A 15,792-nucleotide genomic window follows, 5' to 3' on the forward strand; every position below is an offset into this window, starting at 1 on the left:
GCGAACCCTGTTCACTCCTGGCCGCCCATAGAGCAGAATGTCATCCACCCACTCTGCAACAAAAAACAGGGGATCTGTGAGCAGATCCCCTGCTGATCAGAATGGAATACACCCCATGTGAAAGGGACCCTACACTGACAGGTATTCCCAACAATGTATAGTTTTTATTCATTAAGTTAATGCCTTTATCCCAAAAGGAAATCATTTACTACACTATCTAGCAATACTCTCTCCACAGGTGCTATTCAAGGGTGGCTATGTTGCTCCTCCATAGATACAGTGGGGGAGTGAGTGTAGCACCCCCTAAGATAGAAAGTGTTACTGGCTGGATCACCAGTTGATAAGAAAAAAATGAAAGAAAAAAAAATCTCACCTAGCCTCCACATCCAAAGATTGGTACGCTGCAATATCACAATTGTTTTTGTTTTTGGGTCTAGATATACTTTAGCCATGTCCGCAGGCATTTAGTGTTTAGTTACAAATACTTGATTCAATGTTTGGCTGTATGTACAAACGAGCACATGTACCTGATTAAGGGGTGCATTGAGTGTAATATGCAACCAGTCCTTGGCCATGTGTCTGAGTGTTACACAGAGCGTTTTCTGATATTTTCATTCCAGCAACCCCAGACATGATATAACCAGCTCTAAGGAATTTATATCGAGAAGTAGAGATAGATCAGAAGACCAATGAAACTGAAGAACATGCTACAGTAACGTTCTGCCACTTGGAATCACCAATCTGTTATTTATGTTTATTGAAATAAAGGCAGTGGTGAAAACTAGAGAGACAACTGGCGTGATCCCAACCATCAAACTTACTGTTTCCAGCTGATGAAATCATTGACTCCAATGTAATCTCTTTCACGCTGAATATGTGTGAATGTATTATTTGGCAAGTGCTGGCCATGTGCATACGGCAATAACCCGTGCAGCGTTGCTGGTAAAAAGTGCCAGCCGTTTATGATTGAGCTATAAAATGTCTGCTTTGTGGTATGTTTGCTTGGCTTCATTACATATAATAATTGCATCCTGGCTCACAGATGTGTGTTAATGTCTTTTTTTTTTTTTTTTTGCACCTCTGATACATTATAGAAGCATATGGACAATAGACACAGGGCTTTTCAGTTAATGTGTGCAGGCCTGAGTGCCAAGGAAAGATGGGTGGGGTACAGGCTAGCAATTTGTGCATTACCCCAACATAAATTACAGGTAACGGATAATGAAAACACGAAGCTACAGACACCAATTTAGAGGGTTTCCTTTCAGTCTGCCATTCCAGCTCTACCTCCTCTTCCTTGTGATTCACAGCTACAAAAATATTCTCCTTGTTTCAAATGAGTTGTAATTAAACTTTCTCCTTGACCCTGAACTATAATTAGAACATCAGTTGTGCACAGCTTATTTACCTGTCCTAGTAGATTTGCAAGTATGAGAGAACACTAGGCATAAAATGAAAATGATACTTTACAATAATATGAAACATTTAGCTTACTTGTCCTTTCCAAATTCTCTTTTATTTTGGCCCGATACACATTTCTGCAGCTAAATTTACTAGTTAGCTAAAAAAAAAGTGCTTAAAATATATGTAAACCCAATTACTAAAATCGCATGAAAGCTTTGGTGCGCTAAGGTCATTTCAAAAGTGATTTCACGCTTACAATGTTTTAAAAGGGCTACTTTCGAAAAACCTGGTAAAGGTCCTTGTGCAGACACTTCCTATTATAGAGTGACAACGTTCAGTTCATGGCTCCCAACCATTCTCCTGTGTGGTCATCCTCTCACATGTTTTACTGCTCTCCCATAGTGGATTAGAAGCAGCTGTGCTGATGCACATTGAACAAACAGTCAATCACTCTTTTCATCAGGAAGCCTGCCCTGAGAAATGACATGCAGCAGTTGCTGGAGTGCTTGCATGTAGACAAGAATTGGATGCGAAGAGGCTGTAGGAGATTATGATTGGGTAGCTTTGTGAAATGAGCCTTATGTATACCTATTGTCCTCTCAAATTTTAAATGTAAACTACAATTACATTTAGGAGGGATAAAAAAAAAAAAAATTGGGGGTCTGTGATTCTGGGGTTGATTTACTAAAGGACAATAGTCTGTTCGCTTCGCCAAGTGCAGTTGCTCCAGAGTGTAGTAAATGAGCAGAAGCTCTCCTGACTTCCATCATACAGGTGCAAGCAAAAATGCTGTTTTCTTTCATTTTCTTTGCATGTGATTCCTTTTCTTCACAAAGTGGAGCTTTACCTCACTTACTAAGCTCTGGAGCAATTGCACTTGCAAAGTGCAACTGCACTTTGCAAAATGCACAGTCTATTTGACTTTTGGAAATCAACCCATTTGTATCATTCAAGGAATCTGAATGTGTCCATATAATGCGTTCCTATATAGTTGGCCTGAACAATGTTGTAAAACTTGAGAGGACCCAAGATCCAGATTAGTCTGTCTGATTCCAACCAAAATAAATACAGTCATTCATTTTAGTGCAACCAAATATCTCATGTGTTATGTTGATTTAAACTTTGTACTGTGTTGATGACATATATCGCCAACTGTCCCCATTGTTGACTGACTGACTGGACTATCTAAATCCTTAGGCTCCTTTCACACTAGTGCGACCTAAAAGTCGCGCGGTTTTGCAGCGATTTTGACTGGCCTTGAATTAATGACTGTGTAATCTTGAGGTCTATAGACCTCAAAAGCGCATCAAAGTCGGACCAAAGTAGTGCAGGGACTACTTTGAAATTGCACAGATACGAAGAGTAATCGTTGGAAATCATGGAGTACGACTTGTCATACGGCTTTGCAGTCACACAAGTGTTAAAGGGGCCTTAGGAGAGGACAGCAGGGTGTTGGTGTTTTTCAAAATATGAACAGGTTTTGTCCAGAATTTAAGATGACTTGGGGAGGAATTGCATTACTGAAATAGAAAGGTGTACCCAGTAGTACAAGTGCCAGACTGCTGGAACATTTATGTTCCTACAAGACATGATGGATCAGATTATATGGTACCCTAGATTATGTACTAGGCTGAGACAAAGAACTGAAATTTTCTGCATCAAATAAATTAATTTCAAAGGAGAGAAATAGAACAAAGGATGAAAAAAAGGTGAAAACAAAGATCCTGGGGCTCCCCATTGGCATCTTCGGCCAGTCATTATCTGGGTACTAATCTTTCGTCCTTTGCATTGGCCGGTCTGAGATAACACGATTCCTATGGATTTGCAGACATTTATTAAAGTGGAAGTGAAGGAAAATCCTAATTAACTCTGAAAACTATTCTCAGCCACATTGTAAGCCTAATCTATCTAGCCCTGTAAAGAAAAAAATCGGTATACTTACCTGTTCTGCAGCTGCTCCAGTCCGGTCCTCAGCGGCACCCTCTGTGTACAGTAAACAGCTAACAACGGCTGGGAAATGCCTGGTAAGTGACGTCACCCAAAGCCACATAATGGGGCTTCTCTTGTTGACTTCCTCTTCTACACACTGAAGCCCCCACTGACAGCTCAGAAAGGCTGCAGAACAGATAAATATGGTGATTGTTTCTTTACAGGGTTAGATACATTAGGCTTAGAATACGGCTGAGAGTAGGCTTGGGGTTAGTAGGGTTTTGCGTTCCACTTTAATCTCAAATTTGCTAAAATTGTACATTGAGCTGTGCGTGTGCAGCTCAGTGTACAGGGGAAACAGGCCGATAAGGAACTTTAATGCAGAAGAGGCCAATCTCTGGAGATCCTGCAGTTTTTTGGCCTAACCTACAAGGGAAAATGAATGGAATGCAAACTTGCAGCTCTGCAGTACTCTACAAAAACCAGTCAAGTCCGTTCAAATTCCCTCAACTGAATGTAATCATTAGCATTGCAGCTTATGCAGGTTTAAAACAAAGAAAATACTAGAGCTGACATTTTTTTTTTGCTGTCTTTGGTTCAACACAAAAATGAACAACAAATTACATTTTTGCTAAAATATCTGTCAAGTATGGAAAAGCCATACCAAATCTCATAGAAGTGGCTGCCGTCTTTAAAAAATATACTGTGGTTACATTACCTGGCCACCAAGGGTATACAGTGCCTAGATGAGCAGTGGATATTCGGCTGCACTTACACTTGAGTGTGACCGCTCACAGGCAATATTTTTCTGAATGTTTGTGTCACCAGAGCACTCATATGTGAACAGGCACAATTTAACCACCATTTTGGCTGTTGAGGCTTTGAGCTTCAAGCTACAAAAATTATATCGTATGGCTCAGTTTGTTTAGAAGTTTTTCAAGACATTCTTTAAATTCCAACCTGGTCATCAAACTCTGAGCTTTCTGCTCTGTGCTTGATAAGTTGTCTATTTATTGGCTCAGTTGTCTGCTTTATGCTGACTAATCAAATAAACTATTTGCATCTACTTCTTCTATTTTCACCTAACACACAAGTTAAAGTATTTACATGGTGCACGGACATTATAAAAGTATTGTAAACACGAACATTATAAAAGTATTGTCTCCCTGAATAACGTATCATGGTCCAGTTAATATTGTATACATATAATATTTTACTATTTAATTTTGCTTTATCTGGAAAATGACATTATATAAATATATATATATATATATATATATATATATAAAATTTTTCTTTTTTTTATTTATTTATTTTAACAGATTCTGTTTCAAAACATTTCCTGTTCATCGCCTATTCAAACCTCAAAGAATGGTTAAGATGCATTTTGTGCTTCCAGCCCACGCAGAAAAGAGGATTTATTTTCTAAGTGTGCAGTATATGACAAATTTATCTTGTGTATATTAAAAAAAATAAAGTATAGCTAAGAGAGCAGACATAATCATAGCCAAATGATGAGGCATAGCAGTATGCTCACATTACACTGTATTTAGTCTGAAACGGTACATAATTCTGCAGTATAAACTTTTTTTTTTTAAAGCAAATTTACATTTTTCAAGCTAATCAGGGGAGAGGAATAGCCAGCCCAAGTTGACTGTATGTCATTTTCATTTTATCTTCAGCATTTCTTTTGCTGAAGTGAAGACAATCCCTTCAACATTATTGTTTTCATTAAGTTTTAAGCTCGTTTTATATTTTGTACAGCTATTTGTCATGACACTCTTTACTCTCTAGTAAAATTATGTTAAAAAAAAAAAACACTTATTTTCAGTAGCTGTTTAAGAACAAGGGTAGGATTCAAGGGTATTATGTGCATGTGATGCTCATCTTAAATGTGATGCCATTGGACCTCACTTTATACTGTGGACACTTTTGCAGGAGTCATACCAGTGGCCCAGTGTAAATTATATTATTTTATTAAGGCCCCTTTCACGCTTGTGCAACTTGTCCTGCAACTTGGGACTGCAAAGTGGCATGACAAGAGCCGTACCCCATGATTTCCAATGAGTACCATTCATATCTGTGTGACATCAAGTTGCAGCGACTTCAAAGTAGTCCCTGCACTACTTTGGCCTGACTTTGATGGGACTTGAGGTCCATAGATCTCAATGTTACACAGGCACTGCTTCAAGTCGCGTAACTTTCAGAGCGCACAAGTGTGAAAGGGGCCTTAAGCTGGATAAACACTATACAACTTTTATTGTTCGTTTTCCTTTAGATTTACCTTTGACTGTGTAGTACAGGGGCCTGCCTGATTGCATACAAATTGAAAGCGTTTAGGTTTGGCCTTATATTATATGGTTTTGGTAATTCTAAAGGAAAAAAAATCTAAAGAAGATTGTATAGTGTGTATCCAGCTTTAGTGTAGCACGATGTGACATGCATCAAGTAAAACACATGAGAACTGGTGAGTAAGGAGTAAGTATGGGGTCATTCAGCCATTGCACCAGTGTCCTTTGCTTTTCTGTACAAGCCTTTATTCTAAAATTCTGCATTTGAAGCAAAAGTAGTGCCTACATAAACTACCCTCTAATATGTATAACCAAAAACACTGTAGGGTCTATTTATAAGTTTTTTCACACAAGAGTCATACAACGTTCACCCAAGATTTACACATTTTCCCCAATAAAAAAATGTGTAAATCTTGAGTGAAATATTGTATATATGACTCTTTACGACTGCTGACTGTTACCAAATTAAACATTATCCAAAAAAATAAAGTTTCTATATTTCTTAAGTTGCATGTTGAAAAGCTGATTCAGTTTATTTTTTTACCAATGTGTCTTCTTCTAGTATAACTTTAAAAAAATATTGTACTCATGTTCCATGAGAAAATAATATTTAGAGAATAACGTAAATTTAATTTCTTCCTTATATGTTGTAAAGTTAATTTAGGGTTCAAGTTGTATTCAACTGCAATAGTTTAACAGGAAATATACTTTTTGCCAACTTACAAAAAGTTGCAACAGATATCAGAAATAAATATATGTGTCATTAAACAAAGTAACACAGATGAGATACAGAGGGTAATTTACTCAAGTTCACTTTGCAAGGGAAATTGCACTTTGCAAGGTAATTTTCCTAAGAGCTTAGTAAATGTGATAAAATTTCACTTTGCAAAGAACACTCACTAGCTGCCTGGAGCTTGCATGTTTCTCCCTGTGCTGCATAGGTTTCCTCCAGGTACTCTGGTTTCCTCCCACACTTTACCCACTTAAGGACCAAGCCTATTTCTGACACTTGTTGTTTACAAGTTAAATCAGTATTTTTTGCTACAAAATTACATAGAACCCCCAAACATTTTATATATATATATATATATATATATTTTTTTTTTTAGCAAAGACTCTGGAGAATAAAATGGTGGTCATTGCAATATTTTTTGTCACATGGTATTAGCGCAGCGGTCTTTCAAACGCAATTTGTTTGGCAAAAATACATTTCACTGCATTTAAACTAAACAGTAAAGTTAGGCCAGTTTTTTTTATATTGTGAAAGATGATGTCATGCTGAGTAAATAGATACCTAACATGTTACGGTTTAAAATTGCGTATACTCGTGGAATGGCGACAAACTACGGTATTTAAAAATCTCCATGGGCGACGCTTCAAATAATTTTAAGGGTTACCAGTTTAGAGTTTAGAGTTACAGAGGAGGTCTTTTGCTAGAATTATTGTTTTCTCTCTCTGACGATCGTGGTGATACCTCATATGTGTGATTTAAACACTGCTTTCATTTGCGGGCATGACTTACGTATGCGTTTTCTTTCGTGCACGAGCTAACGGGGACAGCGGCGCTTTAAAAAATGTTTTTCTTTTTTTCCATTTATTTAATTTTATTTTTAACAGTTTTTCTTTTTTAATTGATCACTTTTATTACTGTCACAAGGAATGTAAACATCCCTTGTGACAGTAATAGGCAGTGACATCCCCTCCTGCTCCCTGGGATAACAACCAAGCGGCTGCTGAGCCACATTGGGTGTTATCTCCTGAAAGCCGACCGCCGGCCCTAAAAAATAGTACCGGGGTGATGGGTACAACCACTTCTTTAAGCTGACGTACAGGTACATTGGTTTGCGGGAAGTGGTTAAAGACATGCAGGTAGGTTAATTGACTCCTGTCTAAATTTGCCTAGTATGTGTAAATATAAATGTGAGTTAGGGACTAGGTTGTAAGCTTCTTGAGGGCAGGGACTGATGTGAGTTTGCATTATATGTGTGTAAAGCTCTACATAAAATTGACAGTGCTATATAGGTACCTGTAATAAATAAATAACCAATCATGTGCAAGCAACATAAAAAAAAAATGCTTAAACACTAAACTCTAGGGAAAAATTCTCCTTCAAAGTGAACAGTCTATTTGCCTTTGGTAAATCAACCCCCCACTTGTGGTTATTTAAACACATCTGGACAGTCAATAATTGAGGTTCAAAGATTGAAGCATCTTGGATTCTGGCACGCTGGGATCAGTAAGAGGGAGAGGAAAAAACTAGTGGTGGGGGAGTGTTGAAATGGAAGAGGGAGGAGAAGAGGAAGGGAGAAGGGACAAGTTGCTTTTCATATTAGCGTTTTACTGCATAATATATTGTTTAATGAATAAAAAAAAAAAAAAAACACGGCATCTGCCACACTTTCAAGCATTATTTAGTCTGGCAAGAACTTCTTTAGATGTCTAATTTATTAGATTATATTTTAATGAAATAATTCATACATCAAATATAAGCAAGTATATTATGTACTACAGTCCCTCAGAAATTGCTAGTAGACTCAGAATCTCATATAATCTAGATTATAAAAAAAAAGAAAACTAAAAATGATACTACAAAGTTCAACGACAAGCTGCCAAGCCTACTAACTTATTGCAACAAATCAGATTTCAGTTAAGTACAGCCAAATGAGAAGATGAAATAGGATTGACTTTGAGCTATCCCCATAAATAAATCCAGTAAACCATTGCAATTTGTGAAAGGCCTTGTACGAAATAGGCTCAATTCACAAAGTCAACACACCAGGCTAAGGATCTTTATTTAAACTGTCTGGGGGAGAAGCTTAAATATCTATATTTCTTTAAAGCGGTGTAAACCCTCACATGTACCCAGTGAAGTGAACAGCCTCACATGATACACAGAGATTAAACAAATCTTCCAATATAAGTTTTACTTGTTTATCTGCAGTCTTCTCTTCATCCCTTCAAAAGGGCAGAGTCATGGTAAAATCCTTCTTCATCTGTCAGTAGCACAGAGGAGGGGGGTGTGAGAGCTGATTGGAGGAAAGGCACACACCCTCCTTCACACAGCACACAGGAGTGAGGGAAGAATACAGAGCTGTGTTTTGTCACAAATTCATCTCATGTGTCGGAAAAACTTCTCAGAACCGACTGATGCTGATAAGGAATGAAGCACCAGAGAAAAATGACACTTAGAGCTTTGGGTATAGATAAGTAAACACTACAGATATATGTGCTTTGCTCAGATTTCATGACTGGGGTTTACAACCACTTTAACTAATGTAAAGGTCTGGGGGTATACCTTTTAAGTTGTCCTATTACAATACTGAAATTACACATGTGTACCCAATGGTACAGATGTCAATTTGCCAGAACATTTGTGCTGCAAATGCAGAGGGGCAATCACAACAGCAATCTCTGTGACTCCTGTTCCTGTATCACTAGATGTATCAGATTATAAGGAAATTTTAAATGATACACTAGAACACCTACTACTGCTGTGACAAAATACTTATGTGCAAAAAATAAAAAAAATAATTTTGAAGGGATACATTTTTTGCCTTACTGCAGTGGATATGACAGCAAGGTTTCAAAGAACAAGACTTTTTTGCACTCCAAATGTGCAATGATTTGCCCTACAGTTAACTAAGTATTTTATTTAAGTCTTTCTTAATTTTAACGGACAAAATCCAGACACTTGTAGAGCCAAAGCTTTTGTTTTTCTTGCATCGCTTCCAGTTTCTCACTTGAAGGAAAAAAGAAAGAATGAGAGGACCTACATTGCTGGTCAAGATAAATATAACCCCCGTGGCAGGAAGGGGCAATTATCAGTGAGCAAATAAAACCTTGTGTTTATATATCACTGCCACAAAGTACAACACTTTGGTCTATTCCATGGCTAAGATGATGCCATCACAACATTTCGAAGACATTTTTCCCCAAAAGGACACATTTTGTATTCAGTGTATCATTAACCCTCTGCATTCTAAGGCACAAATGTCATAAATGAGCCTGTTTTTTAAAATATTTTATGCATGTAATTTATAACTGCTAAAGAAAGCAAAGTAGGTATTGTGAAGTATATGAATAAATTCACAGCAGGTTAATTTGCAACATCTCTGGGAAAGTACATTTCGTCTCTCTACTTTGCCCATCATCATAAAAATTGTTTTGAACCACAGCCAAGATATACAGGGTGTCCTATCACATGCATACCTGCACAATGGGATGGCCTCCCGTAGATGCTTTCACCGCCCCTCGGCTTCCTTCCGTCTCATAATGAGCTCTGTGATGAGATTTGGGCTGCATTTCAATTCGCAGTTCATAAGGTCCTGACTGGGATGGCAGATGCCAATCAAGGGCCGGCAGAGACGGGCTGTAATGGAAAAGAACAGCTATTTAACAGTGATTAAATATTAACACAAAATGTATTATCCCACACCACAGGAATTTGGCACTATTACTTTAGAGACCATGATTAGCAGGCCATCTTTCACTATCTTACATTTTAAATTTCATCAATAGGTCTAATGCCACGACATAAGTAATTTAAAAGGCCATGAAGCATCCAAAACCTCTTTCCACTTCATGAAGATGAAGAGCCGCACAGCCACTGATGCTACAATGGCTATTAGGCTGCTTAACTCAATGGAAATTCTGCGTGCATTGTTTCCCTTTCCACAATCTGACTGCTTTTACTCGTCCTCAAAGCGAACATATTAATATAAAAGCAACCAAACAATGGATAAATGTTACACACAGGGGAGTCTAATTTGTCTTTTTGTAAATTTTAAATTTTTATTTCCCTAAATAATGCAAACACATTTGGTAGCACGGTGTCTTTAGCAATACGGTTAAGCTATAGTCAGAAAATGGTGTAAAAATGAATATTTGTAGAAGCGTGAACATTTCTGGGGGTATATTTATGCAGTAGTAAAAGCGATATTCAACAAACCTTTACTGCAGGTGAACCAATTATTACCATTTTAAACACACACGTCACGAATATATAAACTGCAGGAAATGTTTGGTGAATGTAATATTCATTGCTTTATAAATATATCCCTTAGTGTCCATGCCTTGTATATTTTTATAATAAAAGCGCATGACTTGGGGCAAATCTCATTCAAACTGTAGTAGGTATAGGATTAGATCGCGTTTTTGTTTAATCCTGTTTAAAGTATCCTTCAGGTCATCCATGTATATATTTTTTCTTAAATAATAAAAGATCATCATCTGACTCAGTTAGGCAGTACTTAAAAATAATTACAATTAGGCGCATGCGTGGAAAACTCCAAAATGGCTGCTTAGCCTTGGAGCTCCCGCACCGCTCTGGTCCTCTAAGCCCCGCCACAGCCTTCAGAGCACTCGTTCCTGACCCGCTACACCAGCGTTCGACCTGGAAATACCCAGGGAATAATCTGAAGTCCAGGGGCTCTGGCCTGAGAAATCTGTCCAGTCAGCTGGATCACATCCCGCGGCAGGCCGGCCTATCAAAGATGGCCGCCGCTACCACACGAGGCACAGACGGTGATACAGAGGATTCCAATGCTGATCAAAACGCCTCTAGCCCCGCAAAGACTCCTATAATACATGTTACAGTGAGTAATCAGCCCCATGCTGCCCCTTCCCCAGCATCTACTGAATCACTGATTGGGAGGACATGTGAAGACCCTATCATGACACCCATGAATGACTCTGGCCACCCCAGATGCATGTGAAAAGGGGGCCCACAATTCACATATCACCCCTACTGATTTCCCTTGCATGATAGCCGCTTTTTCTACAATGCTGTCCAGGGGTCTGGCCCAAACAGCTGCACAGATCACCTCCTTCATCCATGGGGGGGGGGGGTGCGTGGGGGACGGTGGGAAAAAAGGACTGGTAGTCCTATTCCCCAATGTTTAAAGAGTTCAAAGTCTAATTTCCAAGGTTTTTCTTACACCTTCCGTTAGTTCTACTTGGGCATATTTGTTGTTAAGATACAACAGGGATGTCATCCAGGGTGGCTCCTAGGGTTCTCCCCTTTGGTGGGGCAAACTCTGGGACCCATTATATTCACTGCATAGATTGCGCTACGGAAGATTATGATTGGCCCTGTGCAATTGCCTCCCGATGGGTAACAAGAAAATCTTTGTTGTCTGATTGCCTGACAGGGGATAGGGGGCAGCTTGGTGACAACTATTCAGGCCCTACTCTTTCCATGCTTTAAGGAACAGTGCTCTGTTTATTTGAAGTTTGTTATTATATCTTTAGGCAGGTGGACCGAAGTGGATACAATGCGCCTCCTTCTGCCGCTGATGAGTTTATGTTTTACTCTTTCCGGGGATATCACTGTTCTTAGGTTTTATTGCCGGGAAGTGGCAGGACCCTTCCTCACCTGGGTGGGTTACTGAGTTTTTGGTTTCATTGTCTAATTGTTGTCTTGTATTCTTTTGGTTCCCCTTCTCTACCGCTTTCCTTTTTCTTTCTCTAACCTCTCCCTTTCCTATGGTCTGCTTGGAACTCCGTTCACATCGATTCGCAGGATTGAGACTTTGGAAAGGCTGTGGATGCACTGCACTGGGTGAGATTTTTTTCTATTTTAAATTTTTCAAACTTCTGATCCATGGCTAATTCTAAACCTTCCAATACGATCATGCAGAATTTATCCCACAACATACATGGTCTTAATACCCCGGTAAAACAGTGGAAATTGTTCCAATTAGATCATACCCTAAAGACAGATGTTATTCTCCTACAGGAAACTAATTTCCCAATCTCCTACAACCCCTCCTTCCTTCACCAGAGCTTCCCCCAATATTACCTAGCTAATGCCACAAACAAAACACATGGAGTAGCAATTTGCTTTACCAAACGTTTACATTTCACCCCTTCCAAAATACCAAGGGACCCAGAAGGACGTTATCTGTTGGTAGTTGGTACCATTGATGGAAAAATGTATACATTTGTATCCTATCACATCCCAAATAAAGGCCAAGCTAGATTTTTCAAATTCATGACAAAAACATTGATGCCCTATTTACAGGGCACCATAATTTTGGAGGAGACTCCAATATAGCATTTGATCTCTCTTTGGATAAATCAAGTAAGGGGACCCCGAAATCAAAACGTCCCCCCAGACAAAGCCTAAAAATAGCGAAGGCTCTTCACACCCTTGTCATGATAGAAATCTGGGGGGAATTAAACCCCCATGTCAGGGCCTACACACACTTCTCGGCCCCACATCACACATACGCCAGGATTCACCATATTTTCATCAGATCTTCCTCTATTCCCCTAGTCATAACATCCAAGAATCAAGACACACCCCTATCAGACCACTCCATGCTGACACTTTCCCTCCAATGCTCTTTATGGGATGAAGGGCCATCCAAATGGCATCTTAATGAGGCCCTCTTGAGTGACCTAATACAATGTACAATCCTAGAAAAAGCTCTTAAGGAATATTTTACAGACAATGACAATAACAGCGTTTCGCCAACAACATTTTGGGCAGCCCACAAAGCAGTGCTGAGAGGGAAACTGATTCAAATTTCTTACCATCTGAAACATGAGCTGAAATCCAGAAACCGAATGAGGAATTTCTTGAAATGAGCAAATGTCACAAAGTAACCCTACCCCTACTACACTGTCTCAGCTAGATTCTGCCAAGATTAAATTAAATCTAGCCCTGACTACAGCAGCAGAAAAGCACATTAGATGGACTGGTGCTAAATTCTATTTACAGAAGGACAAAATAGGTTCCAAAACAAACTATGCCCTAGACCGCGTACCTTATCCTTCCCCAAAATTTGCACTTCATGAGGGGACTTGACCCAAAACCCTATCCCCATCATGGAAACCTTTCAAACTTTCTATTTTAATTTGTATGACTTGCAATCCTCTCCTTCCCCATATAAATTGGAGATTTTCCTTGGGAATCTTTCCCTACCCAAAATCCCACAGTCCCATAGGGAACTCCTTGATACCCCTTAACATCAGAAGAGATATTGGAGGCCATTAAATCTCTCAGACCAGGCTCAGCGTCTGGGCCTGACGTTTTTTCAGTCGTATATTACAAGACATTTGGACCCTCCTTATCTCCCTATATGGCTCGATTTTTTTTATATGGCTTTGAGATGGAAACCCCCTGGATAATGATATAAACTCAGCATATATCTCCGTTTTTCCCAAACTTGGGAAAGATGTAAGTGATGTTAGTAACTATCATCCGATATCACTTATTAAGAAGGACCTTAAACTTATGACGAAAATCCTTGCATCAAGACTGTCGGGCTTTATAGCTAAATATATTCACAAGGACCAGGTGGATTTCATCCCTGGGAGGTAGGGTCCAGACCAAGCTAGGAAGGCCATAGATATAATTTCATTGCTACATTCTCACTTGGATTGGGACACCCCGGAGGAAGGTTTTCTTTTGTCCATTGACCTCCAGAAAACCTTTGATTCAGTCTCTTGACCCTACCTATTTGAAATACTAGGAAGATGGGGTTTTGGCTCTAAATTCTTAGGATTCATTTAGTCTCTTTACTTGGCTCCGAAAGCACAGGTCTGTTTGATGGGCCATTATTCTAACCCTTTTGACGTCAAAAAAGGAACCAGACAGGGCTTTCTCTTATCTCCTTTAATTTTCGCAATAGCTATTGAAACCTTGGCAATCACCATTAGATTGCACCGATATTAGGGAGTCTCTTGTGGTCCCCAGGAACATAAATGAGTGTTGTTCACGGATGACCTACTGCTCTTTATCACATCCCCCCTGATCTCCACCCCTAATGTATTTCAACTGCTCCAAGACTTTGGTTCAATCTCGGGCTTAAAAGTAAAAGTCTCCAAGTCCGTAGCACTGAACATCTCGGTTCCTCTGCAGCTAGTAGACCAGTTAAGGCACCATTTTCCCTTCTCCTGGTCCTCTGTCTCTATTCCCTATTTGGAAATTAATCTACCCTACAACATTGACAAACTGTTCTCTGTTAATTACCCCCCCCCCCCCAATGTTCCGGAAAGTAGAGGAGGATTTAAAACAATGGGCAAAATGTGATCTATCCTGGTTGGGAAGGCTCAACTCTATCAAAATGACTCTTCAGGTCCCTCCCCATTCCAATAATGAAAACGCAACTAAATCGAAAATCATCTGCTTTGTCTGGGGGAGGAAGAGTTACCGTTACCCGAAAGAAGTCCTCTACTCACTGAAACATCAAGAGGGATTGGGCCTACCCAATTTATGGTGGTACTATCAGGCTGCGCAATTAACTCAAATCTCTACAGTATACTCTAGGGGTCCCAAACCTGACTGGATTGCTATGGAAAAACAGGCAGTTCCCCTGCACACTATAGACTTTCTGCTCTGGAGGTCTCCTAAAAGGAGACTTATAGTCCTCACCCCCACCCTCTCTCAAACCCTGGCATTGTGTGATGCTCTATATAAACAAGCTTCCCTAATCTCTAGTACCAAACCCCTCTCCTACCTGTTTAAAACCCTTCCTTTCCCCCGGGTCTGAATATATAAGCCTTTCTTTGGTGGCTCAACATAGGTCTCTTCAGAATAGGACACTTTTTTCACTCAATGGGTCCCATTTCTCTCGGATACTGTAAAACTCGAAGTGAAGCAAAGTAAGTAAACTCGAAATGCCATTGAGAAATTTGGACTGTACCAGATTTCGCACTTCCTACACTCTATCTGGCTAGACAAACCTAACCCCCAATTTACAACCTATGAACAATGGTGTTCCAAAATTATGTATCAGAGTGGAGGCATCTCTATTATTTATTCTGCCCTAGCGCTGACAAGGCAGATAAATCACCCTATGCTAAGTCTTGGGAATTGGATTTAAATATACAGTGGAGGCCGGGCGAGTGGTTCTAGTCACTCCAATGCTCTTACAAAGGTTTTTTGAACACATCTCTTATAAAAGCGAATGTTAAAATACTCACTAGATGGTATTATGTCCCCATCAGAGTAGCCAGGATCTACCCAGTCGCTTCTCCCCTGTGCTTCAGAGGGTGTAATCTAGTTGGCTCCATGGTCTTGCCCCCGTATTAGAGGTTATTGGAACAAATAACTCCACCTAATACGGAAAGTAACTGGGGTTGCAGTCTGGGATGGGATGGTATGGTGGGATGGGATGGTATGGTATTTCCCCAAAAGGACCCTCCTGGCAGACCTACTTCC

At 39.6% G+C, this 15,792-nt stretch overlaps 1 protein-coding gene across 7 annotated transcripts in view; it reads right to left on the reverse strand.

Annotated features, from left to right (window-relative positions):
* The window catches only part of NFATC1 (nuclear factor of activated T cells 1), a 305,332-nt gene that overhangs the window by 216,840 nt on the left and 72,700 nt on the right, over window positions 1–15,792 (reverse strand). For all 7 annotated transcript variants that reach the window (XM_082257749.1, XM_082257748.1, XM_082257746.1 and 4 more), the window contains exon 3: window positions 9,834–9,993. In XM_082257749.1, coding sequence (XP_082113875.1) covers window positions 9,834–9,993 — 160 coding nt within the window. The remainder of the gene's footprint in view (window positions 1–9,833; window positions 9,994–15,792) is intronic.

The sequence above is a fragment of the Pelophylax lessonae genome (assembly GCF_965119305.1).
Source record: "Pelophylax lessonae genome assembly, chromosome: 5".
NCBI lineage: Eukaryota > Metazoa > Chordata > Amphibia > Anura > Ranidae > Pelophylax > Pelophylax lessonae.